The following is an 11,648-nucleotide window of genomic DNA, read 5'->3' as shown; positions in this document are numbered from 1 at the left end:
GCATAATAAGTAGCAAAGGCAAGCATTTCCAGTATTTCCAGACAAGAACAACATGATCCATTGGAAAATGAAACCAATTTCCCTAATTCCATACAGAATTCAGAGAACTGACTTACATGATTTCTTGGAGGCACTGGGATCTTATCTATGGCCGAAAGGGAATGTGGTTTTGCTCCCCTGGTGTTCAGACTGCACGGAGGAGCTCCACAGGTGGTCTGTGAGGTGCTGCTGGAGCGCGGCTGGGAGGAGTATGATGAAGAGGAGCAGGAGGAAGGAGACTGGAACTTCTACTGGAGAGCCTCTGGCTTCCGAAAGTCTGACTATGAAAACATCCTGCCATGGTAGAGACTGAACCACCATCCCAAAATGAGCCAGATACACGCAAGGACTGTCTGGCACGACACATGAAAAGAATGAAGATTGCTTTCGGCGCAGCCCTGTACGACTTCAGCCCTGCTGCTTTCATATTGCCAAACGAATACACAAAGTTTCTAGGGGTGTACACTAGGAATCGCATGACTGACAGAGGGAAGTCACGCTACTGGATTTGTAAGCCAGTTGACTTGTCGAGAGGAAGAGGTATATTTCTGTTTGAGGATATCAAGGACTTGGTCTACGACTCTTCGCTAATTGTGCAGAGATACATCAGCAACCCGCTTCTCATTTCAGGCTACAAGTTTGATCTACGCATTTACGTTTGTGTAAAAAGCTTCTCTCCTCTTGTGATTTACATGCACCAGGAAGGCCTAGTGCGTTTCGCGACAGAAAAGTACACCCTTGCTTCTTTAGAGAGCCTGTACTCTCATTTGACAAATACCAGCATTAATAAGTTTGGAATGTGCTCCGCCACAGACAAAGAGCGAGTGGGTCGAGGATGCAAGTGGACCATGAGCAGATTCCGCAGTTTTCTTCACAAACAAGATGTCAACGAACTTCTGTTATGGCACAGGATCAGCAATATCGCTACGCTAACTCTGCTCATAGCCGTTCCTTGCGTTCCCTCCAGCCCCAACTGTCTAGAACTATTGGTGTTTGACATCCTCATCGATACCAGCTACAAACCGTGGCTTCTAGAGGTCAACTACAGTTCTGCACTTTCATTGGACTGCCCTGCTGATGTAAGTGTCAAGAAAGGGCTGATCAGTGATATTATTGTATATTAAACCTCTCAAGGGTTTTAGTTGCCCAAGACTTTACATGCAGCTCCATTAGGCAACAAAATCTCAAGCTCTTTAAGTTCTCAAGGCACTTCTGTAAATGTTTGTGCTAGTAATAACATCGGTTATGCTACTTGGCCCATTCACCCCAATTTGAAATCAATTGGACATGAAAGGGATCCTCAGAAGTTTGAGGAAATGAATGACAAGGTGGAATCTGATGGCCTGAAACTCACAACATTTAAAAGCACGAGGCAATCGCATAGAAATGCACCATCTACCGTATGCAAGTTACCATCTCTTCACGTACGTGAACTCAAATCTACAGTCGTCCCATGGAACAGCATGACTTAAGACAGAGGCATCCCTCCTTCATACTGATGTTTCCCTTTAATGATGCTACGTGGAAAGCCTCTCAGGACCAAGCGGATGTTAAGGCTATTGTGAACGAAGTTCATAATCTCACAAACCGACTGGCATCTTCCTTTAATGAAAAAGAGAGAATGAAGATGGAAAGCAGTCAGAGCATTGGTGTCAGGGACAAATTTGAGCCTCTGCTTCGGGGGTCGAAAGATCCACCTCTTCTCAGCAAATGTTGCTTTTTAAATTCAAAAGTCAAGTAAAATGTATTTCATTTTTTATTAAGTTTGCTTAATTGCTTAATTAAACAGTTTGTAATTACAACACAACACAAGAGGAGGAAACTGGGAAGAGTATTCAATATATAGTAATTGCGTGTGTGTGTGAAAATATAACAGAGGTAAACAAAAAAGTTAAAAATGTCAATATATACACTACCTGTTCTTTTGTTAATTTTTTGTGGACTCTTATATTCACCAAGACTGCATTTATTTGTGCAAAAATACAGTACATTTGAAAGAACCGTTTTCTATTTTAATATATTTAAAAATTATATTTAATGTAATTTATTCTTGTGATGGCAAAGCTGAATTTTCCGCAGCCATTACTCCAGTCTTTAGTGTCACTTGCATGATCCTTCAGGAATCATGTTTGTTTAATAAAAGTGTTAATTTCTTTTGGGAAAAAAAACCTTTCTGACCCCAAACTTTTGAATGGTTGTGTATATTTTATACACATACTAAGATCTGACAGTACAAAAACATCTACAACCACAAAACATCCTCAAGTTTAATGCTCAATTAAGGCAAACAAGAAACGCATATCTTTGTATATGTTTTCATAACTTAAAACTCCAAATAGGACATTTCTAAAGGCATAACATAAGGAAAATGTAACATCTTAAAATTCACCCTTCAAAAACAACAGTAAATGAACACAGGGGTATTGTCTCTATGTGCCAGTTTCTGTAAAACAGAATAATATTGTGACCAAATCAGAAAAGAACATGACATGATATATAACTTCTGACTGAGTGATAACTGATTAAAATGATGTATTATTAAATAATAATGTATGGCTGCTTGTAAATAAAGACTAAAAATTACATTAAGAATACATTTTAACTGAACTCTAAGAAAAATAACTGTTTCCCTGAACTGTTCCCAAGTGTTAAGTTATCAACGACGTTACCAACTCTCTCTTACTATTTCAGGAATGTTCCTCTAGAGTGTTGCAATACAGAGTCAGCACAAGGTCAGAGGGTCACAAGTCTTCACCTGCACACTGTATCAGATGCGTTCATGCTGAGAGAAACTCTTAGCAATACAAGACGCCTGCTGACAGTACAGTACAAAAATAAACAGGCTTAGTTCATCCGATTGTCATACAGTTTAAATAATAAATGAATAAAGTACAAAACGGCACTTTAAACTCCAAAAAGTATATTTTCTTCTTCAGTATGAGGTCATTTAAATATGCATAAGAATATAAAAACAACAAATAAATAACGTGAAAAGGGTTTTTAGATGTTCATTTTTTGTCCATAATAATGAGGCCTTCATTGTTCTTAATGCGAACCCTCCCAGATGAGAACTTTGTTTCTTGCCTCCCATTTGTGTAGACAGTTTTAACTGTTCCATCCGGGTACATCCTCCGCTTGTATTGTGAAGTGTGAATCTCTCTCTGCCCATTGGTAAACTCCACCACCTTTTCCCCATGTCTGTGGAAACAGTGTGTAAAGGAGTTAATAAGAAGAAAAAAGAAACAAACACACAGGAAAGCCGATATTAAAGGGATACTCAATCCCAAAATGCAAATTTTGTCATTAATCACTTACCCCCTAGAACGACATGGGGGTAAGTGATTAACGACAAAATTTGCATTTTGGGGTGGAGTATCCCTTTAAGCTTACTGTGATATCTTGACAACAGTTCCATCTGGAAAAATGGTCTCCTCTCGACCATCGGAGTGGAGAATCTTGCCCGTGCCATCCGGGAAGGATATCTCCCTTGTACCATCAGGATGGTGTTTTTCTATGTTAAATGTAACATTTAAAAAAATATATATAAAATTCCAAATTCACAGTAAAATTATACTGAAATTTTTATATACTGAATTATACTAAATTGTAAATTTGACAAATAATTACAAAGAAACAGAAAGAAAGCTTTACAAAGAAAGCAAGTATACTATAATGATGTTTTATTTACAACTTACAAAATCATTTTTAAAGTGTTTGTCAATGAAAGTCTTTCACATCATTTTTCCTAACCTCTTTGGTTGTTTGGAAACTGCACAACCTCCAAGCCAGATGGATAAGTTGAGTGTGTTGTTCGAGCATCATTATAGTAGTATATCTAAATGTAAAGAGGTAAAATTTAAAAAAGTTGAATTGTTCATTTAACCCTCATGTTGTGTTTCTGTCTTTTTGACTTAATGCATTGGACTTAAACTTATTAACTTTGCTCACACATGGGTATAACATCTGTTTTTATTTATGTATTTATTTATTATTATTATTTATGTAGTTTTGGGGGGGGATTTCCCCCATCTTGTTACACTTATGGTGTTTCTGATCAAAAATTACTGGCCTTATAAATTTCTCATTGCACTAAATACTGGATTCAATCTTTCTATCAACTTTTTTTCTTTCGATTAGCACAGGTTTATTATTTATGTTTGGAACTGATTGATCATAGGCGCCACTGATTTGATCTTATTCATCACCACAGATTTTAGTAAACACAAATCCACAAATAATCTGGGCATAAGCTCAAATCAACAAGGCCTACGAACAATCAGTTCTAAAACTAGATACAAGACCTGTGCTAACTGAAGGGAAACTTCCTGATCACCACCACAAAAAAATAATTGAAAAATAAACAAAAGCCTGCCTGGAAAAAACAATGCAAAACTATTTTGTAATTTTTGGTGCTTTGGTGTAACTGCTAAAGAACTGAAAAAAGAAAAATGATTTAGTCTGCACTTGAAACCATAATGAAACTGGAAACCAAAATATAAAATGAAAAAAAACAAAAAACTGTAATAACCCTGATTTGAAGACTTATTTGAAGAACACAAATGCAGGAACAAACTAAAAAGTGTGACACATCTGCAGCAACATGAGACAAAAACCAAAGGTTTGGGCCTGTAGGAACATGTTAGTGTTCCGGTGGATGACCACAAAATAATCAGTAAATTTCGAAATGTTGCAATACACCAGTAACTGTGGGAACAGACTTGATAAGACTTCCTTATTCACTCGTGATACACACCACAGTCCCATCAGCCAGCGTCTGTTTAACATCTCCATTGAAGAACGTAACAGTGACTGACTTATCAACACCAATCTCTTTCTTCGTTCCATTGCGGAATGTGATCACACGACATCCGCTCCAAAAAAGACGATCTACCTAATTAAAAGTAGAGCATTTTAAAATTAATTTTGCATGCTTCGTGTAACTAAAATTGCGAATTTCAAAACACTGTCATTACCCTTCCATCTGGATAGCGGGTTTCCTCTCGCACTTAGTTTTTTCTGGCCTGGGATGCCATTTGTGTATTATTGCAGTCAGTATGATGATAAACCAAACTTCCCTGTGGACAAAAGTGTCATTATGATACTATGATGCATTGAAACTTTCATAATAGAAACTGGGTCGGACTATTCCATCATCATGAGAGATACAAAGGGATAAAACATTGTACACGTGTGTGTAATTACTTCATGCTGAGTGTACTGATATTGGCTGACTGCATCAGGGGAAATGTCCCTTTAAGAGAAATGTAAATACCTTTCTGCCTTGTGTAATCATGGCATTGTTCTGTGTACTGTCAATGGAAAGTGCGGGATTTTTTCCTTTTTGGAAAAACATAACACACAAGACATAGCAAGTTGTACACCGTACATCTAATATGTGATGACAACTTGCATGTTGGTTTATAGGAGATGAAGCACGAGAGAACATGCTTACTCGAAGAGTTGTCCGTGCATTCTGTTATCCTGTTAGCTTTGGTAACAGAACGTCCATTTGCCTGGCCATTCAAGGAGAAGAAAAATCAGATGCTTTTGATAAAATACAATGGAATCACTGCACAAAAATGTATCAATATTTTTGTTCTGTTTTCCAGTAAAATATCTAAAAAAGGAATTTTATTTTTAGGTTTATACTTAAAACAAGATCATGTTTAGCCTACTGCAAAACAGGACTTAAGTATCTGATTAAGAAACGTGGAAATGAGTTTAGCTCAAGTAGTTGTGACTAAAACTAAAAATATATAAACACATATATACACACACACACACACACACACACACACACATACATACACACACACACACATATATGTTTATATAATTTATGTATATGTATAGATATTTTTTTTAGTGGGAAAAATAGTGGTTTGAATTTTGTTCTGTTTTCCAGTAAAATATCTAAAAAAGGAATTTTATTTTTAGGTTTATACTTAAAACAAGATCATGTTTAGCCTACTGCAAAACAGGACTTAAGTATCTGATTAAGAAACGTGGAAATGAGTTTAGCTCAAGTAGTTGTGACTAAAACTAAAAATATATAAACACATATATACACACACACACACACACACACACACACACACATACATACACACACACACACATATATGTTTATATAATTTATGTATATGTATAGATATTTTTTTTAGTGGGAAAAATAGTGGTTTGAATTTGCTCTGACCGTGCTGTATGATTCAGACTGAAGAGCAGGGGAACCAGCACTCTGGTGCGATCTCTTGTTCACATTGAGCCTGCTGTGAAGCTCCTGGTTTTCTCGGGTGAGGGATTCAACACGGCTCCGGAGGAGACTCTGGGCCTGCGACCAGTGAGACTCCCTCTCCATCAACTGCTGCTTCAGAGATGAGATCTGCAGTCTCAGATCCTACATGCACAAAGATTTAAACATAACACATTAAGTATGATCTGGATGGAAATTCGCTATTGAAACCATTTAAGGATAAGACATGTCATTCAGTGGTTCAATGAAGAAAATTAAACATCTATAAAACATTTCCACTGCATCAAAAGTTCCTTAAAGTGGAAAAAGTTTCTTAAAATGTTCTTCACACTAAAAAAATGGTTCTTTTTAGAACTATTTAGTGAAGGTTCTTTGAGGAACCCAAAATGTTTCTTCAATGGAATCATTGTGAAACGCCCCTTATGTATGTGAGAAATAAAGTGGATTCACACATTGAGACATGATGTAAACTTGTCTAAAATGTCTTGTTGATTCTACCTGAGGTTCATGTAGTTCTTTTTTAGGCCTGAGCAAAGGTCTGCAGCCGTCCTCACCATTAAAACCATGCTCTCCCATCTCTTCCCTGGTAAAATTCATGAATATGTGAATTCAGAGACAGAAACTTGAGCTTGAGGGCTAGAGTAAAAATCATATTATTAGGTTAAAAACATAATCTTTCTGCAAAACCTGATTGAAGTATATGGTTGCTCTTGTCCCATGCCATGAGTGGTGTCTTCTGGAATGACTTTGACTTTTGGGAACTCCATTGTGACGAGCTGAGAAGCTTCTTCTGTTTTTCTGGAGCGGTTAGCCATAGACCCTTCTAAGTTCTTAAGTTCAGAATCGCTGCTGAAGCTTGAAGAACTGGACATAGAAGTAGAAGTGTGATGTTCTTCATTGAATCGAGTTTCACTCGGGGCGTCACTAGCATAGTCGCCATCTGACAAATCCAGACTCTGATCTTTGTGATCCGTGTGCCTTGAGAGGTAATGAGGTAACGGCCAGTGAGATTGAGAGTTGGGTCCGTCCTCGCTGCTAGTGCTGTCGCGAGAATCGCTAAGAGCCAGTGACTCCGTGACCTCGTCAGTTAGATTGACATCTTTAGATGGATATCCACTCTGGCTGTGCAAATGATAATTTGTAGTAAAACCATTTTTCTCAGGGATTTTGACAATGTGGTCATTAATTTTTTTAAAACCAACACTTTCTTTGCTTTGTGCCAGAGCAGATCCACTTGGCTTGCTTCCATTGGTTTTACCAAAATTCCTCAAGACTCCTACACTGTGCTTACTTTTAAGTGAGGCTGCATTGTTATTAGTAGTCAAAGCTTTGACTTTCCCTTTGCTGTTTGATGATAAATCATCATCCTGTAGAGCAATGGTCTTTTTTAGAGGGCCTTCCACACCAGATCTTTGGTCACAGAAGTTTCCAACGCCCTTCAGTCCAGGACTGCTCCTATTTGGTATCACTTTCTGATGAAATTCAGTAGGACGTATTGCCTGCTTACTGAGCTTCATTTGTGGACTAACAGAGCGTCTCCTCTGGAGTTTTTGTGAGCAGTCCTTACCCTTCGAAATTCTAGATGTTCCTTCTCCTTTACGAAGGAAATTCCTCTTCTCTGCTCCTCTGATTTGTGCATTAGTCTGGAAAATAGAGAGGATATTGTTTAGAACACACTTAAACTGTGTATAACTGTGTTAAGTTTCTTTTTGAATACTGCTCATACATGAATCTCATGTTGGAGAATAGCTTGGTCTGTTTGGAGATGTTCTTCAACAAAATCTTCAAATGTTTTTTGCTCTTCTCTCAGTCCTGGTCGAATAGGCCTGTGTTTAATAGATTATATTTTTTTAAACTGTAAAGCATTTACATGTTGCAAATTTCTTTTATTTACACTAATGTTCAAAAGTGTGTGATCTGTAATATTTTTTGAAAGTCTGTTATGCTCATGAAAGCATGCAACAGTAGCCTAATGTTGTGAAATATTATTACAATTTTTAAAATTATGTTTATACATTTTAAAATGTAATTAATGGAACTTTGTGCATTCTCATGCCCCACAGTGATTATAACTTTACCCAGCTTCCATGAAACTTCAAAAAAGTCTGTTTTATAAATATATATTTTTTTGCATCGTATAATACCTTTCCTCTGGGTCTGGTAGGAGACCTTGCCTCGATCCGAAAGGGCTAAGAGGACAGTCTTCTTGTGCAGGTTCTAAAGACTCTTCTTTAATAGAAGACAAACATCTGAGCTCTGTTGATTGTGCAACATCTGCAATGCAAATCGAAATCTCATTTAATATTATTACCCAACATAATCGAGGTAACCCGAACTTCAAGGAACAAATGTAATGCAATTAATTTTTCCAACATTATGCAAGATATATAGTCTTAAATGTGAACGTCTGCATTACTGAACTACTGTAAAAAATCAGCTTGGTATGGAGGAGGCATGCCAAATCTTTCAAACAGGTGATGTCCTTTTGCTAAAAAAGGCAATATTTGACCCTCAGCTAATTTTCTTCACAAACACCCTTCAGTCTTCCCGGCCTGTCTGGACAAGCCACTAAATAGTCCTAATATTCAAACTAAGGTGTTTAAGACAGAAGATCAATAACCATCACATTTTTTCCCTGTATTTGTTATAACTTGCACAGTAAAGTCAACACGCCCCACTATTGTACTGCCAGAATATGCTCTGCTCTCATGAGATATGATCTTTGCAAATACACTTTTCTAAATGTCTTTAGCTGCTATTTACATTTGCTGTCTTTACATTTAAAGTGTACATTAGCTTTGTCCATTGTCCATTATCAGTGACGCTCGATGAGTACTCTATAAAAGATTTAAACATTAGTTGTCTTTGAAGACGCCCTTTTTTGTCTTTTTCACAACAGTTTGTGACATCAGGCATTTACTGTAACTTCTAAACAGGTAGAGACTTGAACATTCTAGCAGAGGAGGTGCTTTGCCTTCAAGTCTGAGCAGCTTTAAAATGCTCTGCTTTGGTAGAACAGACGCTCACAGTTGTGTCGTCTACTTACATTAGAAATCGTTTTGGACCCGGAATCAAAGTTTGGAGAATATGGACAACTTCACACAGCAAACACCGGACAACGTTGACACAAACTGTCAGGAGAACGTCGACCAAAACAGAGCGCTGTACATTTTCTACTCTTCGGTGGTAGTGGTGGAGTTTATCTTGGGTCTCCTGCTGAACATTACAGTTATCCATCTCTTCATCTTCAAGCTCAAGTTCTGGAAATCTAAGCCCATTGACATTTTCCTGTTCAATCTGGTCCTGGCTGACATTTTGTTGCTGATTGGATTACCCGTAAAGGCGTATAACTTTCAGCAATGCAGTGAACAGAAAGTAGTGTGCAAAGTACAGCTCTTTCTTCAGTTTCTCAACCGAGGAGCCAGCATCGCCTTCCTGACGGTCATCTCCATTTATCGATATTTTAGCGTGGTCCATCCTGGGAAGAAGAAAGTTCTGAGGATTTTGAAACGATCGCCTCAGATTTCTGTATTCATCTGGGTGCTGCTGGGAATTTTGACCATTCCGGCCATGTTGCAAAGTTTTATCAGATGCAACAGCAGTGAAAAAGATGAGGAACTCACCCCCATTGTTCTACTGAGGGAAATTGTGTTTTTTACTCAGATTTTCATCCCCTTTTTTGTTCTTGTGTACTGCTCAATATGGATTATCATAAGACTTAAACAGAAGTCAGTGGGCGACAAGACTAAACTCTGGAGAGCGATGTTTCTCGTCACTTCAGTGGTTCTCGTCTTTGCTGTCTGCTTCTTGCCATATGCCATTACAAGAGCGGTACAGCTAAAGATCAGTGGGCTCGTGATGAAAGAGGAAAAAGTTACTGTCGTTAAACTGTACGATGGGCTTGTTTGTCTCTCTTATCTGAACTGTCTGCTAGATCCGATCCTGTACTGTCTGAGCAGCAGTAAATTTAAGAAGCTATATATATCAATGTATCTTCCCTTCCTGCTGGAGAAGGAGCAACCGCAGAGTTCAGAAGATACTGCAGATGACTGAACTGAGTAAAAAAGAAGATGCTTTGAAAAGGATGTTGGGAGAATTTCAGTCAGTTGCATTTTTCTAATACATTTTGAATAGTAAATGGGTAGTTAACATGTCTAAGATTTATTTATTTTTAAAATGTCTGGATTTTAGCTTAAATTTTTTAGGAATGTGTAAATTGCAGAAATGTATGTTTTAGGCACTGTGACCATTTTAAATCACATTTGTTTTCTGCCTTCTCTAGTTCAATGGCCCTGCGGTGTGACAGATGTACAAATAGTCCACGTATAGTCATTATGAATTCAGCGCATGACCTTATATTATTTTATTATTGAACAATAATGAAAAAACAATTAGCCATATGCTTTTTAAAATAGTATTAGATGAAGTAGCATGTCACACTGCAGCATGTCAGTTCATTTTTAGATTTGTAAATGTGACTCATGATCGGTAGTCTAGAAACTGGAAAGTTAAGATTTAAGAAACTTCTCTGTCTGGCACAGAGGATGAAATGTGCAAGATTGCATTTTTTACTTGCATTTCATGTTTTTTTGTTTTGTTTGCATGTATAATTATTTGACTACTGATTTGTAGAGAAAGTGGTATCTCAAATTGAATTTTATTTCCTCACTATTGTAAAAATGCATTTTTCTAAAGAGCATAAAGATAAAGGACTTCTCGATTCTTACCATTGGTGTTATTAGTTTCCAGAGCCGCTGACTCATTCTCAACCGCTCCAGAATATGTGGATTTGGTTGAGGTTTGCTTGAAAGCATCTAAATTCCCAGTAGGGTTGAGGGAATCAGCTTCTGAAAAGCTCAGAGGTGTCTGGACTTGTAATTGCCCTAAGAATGTGGGAGATAAAATCTGTCCTGAAAGAGAAAGTTCAGGAATAAGTAATGAAGAAGTGGTGGATTTACTAAACAGTATAAAATATAGTGTATTTGAAGTGCTGGTGGTTAAAGCTCAAAAAGAGTAATGCACATCTAACCACAGATTAAAACTATCATTTGCATGTCTTCCAGTAAATATAATTTGAGAACTACAACATTTCAGAGCTGAAAACCTAAAGAATTGTATTTTCTCAATAACCATAACCATCACAAACAACTTAAATCCCTGTTATGTAAGAGTTTCTCCAAATATACCTGGACTGATAAGAGAGAGTAATGTGTTTTGTTCCTGCAAAACCCTCTGCAACTGCTTCACCTGAAGCTGAAGAATTTTCTCATTTTGGCCTGGATTCTGTTCGGAAAGAGATATGATCAGATGTAAAAATAAAAATCTGTATTGAGATAAAAAAAAAAAAAAAAAAAAG

The 11,648-nt window shown here is 37.3% G+C and overlaps 2 protein-coding genes across 2 annotated transcripts; both read left to right on the top strand.

Moving 5' to 3' along the window:
* Positions 1–147: 147 nt before the first annotated feature.
* On the top strand, positions 148–1,780 carry LOC306843508 (putative tubulin polyglutamylase TTLL2; the record flags this gene model as incomplete). The annotated part of the gene is given in 4 exon segments (XM_079375032.1): positions 148–342; positions 346–373; positions 376–1,154; positions 1,502–1,780. Coding segments are annotated over 4 exon segments (1,281 nt in total).
* Positions 1,781–9,253: 7,473 nt separating this feature from the next.
* Positions 9,254–11,621, top strand: LOC306844213 (12-(S)-hydroxy-5,8,10,14-eicosatetraenoic acid receptor-like). The gene has a single exon (XM_079376182.1). It carries the CDS (start codon positions 9,380–9,382, stop codon positions 10,343–10,345), a length of 966 nt encoding a protein of 321 aa, XP_079232308.1. The 5' UTR covers positions 9,254–9,379; the 3' UTR covers positions 10,346–11,621.
* The last annotated feature ends 27 nt before the right edge of the window (positions 11,622–11,648 follow it).

This window comes from Barbus barbus, assembly GCF_936440315.1.
Source record: "Barbus barbus genome assembly, chromosome: 24".
NCBI lineage: Eukaryota > Metazoa > Chordata > Actinopteri > Cypriniformes > Cyprinidae > Barbus > Barbus barbus.
The sequence above is the reverse complement of the archived record's forward strand: the minus strand, read 5'-3'. Positions and strand labels throughout refer to the sequence as shown.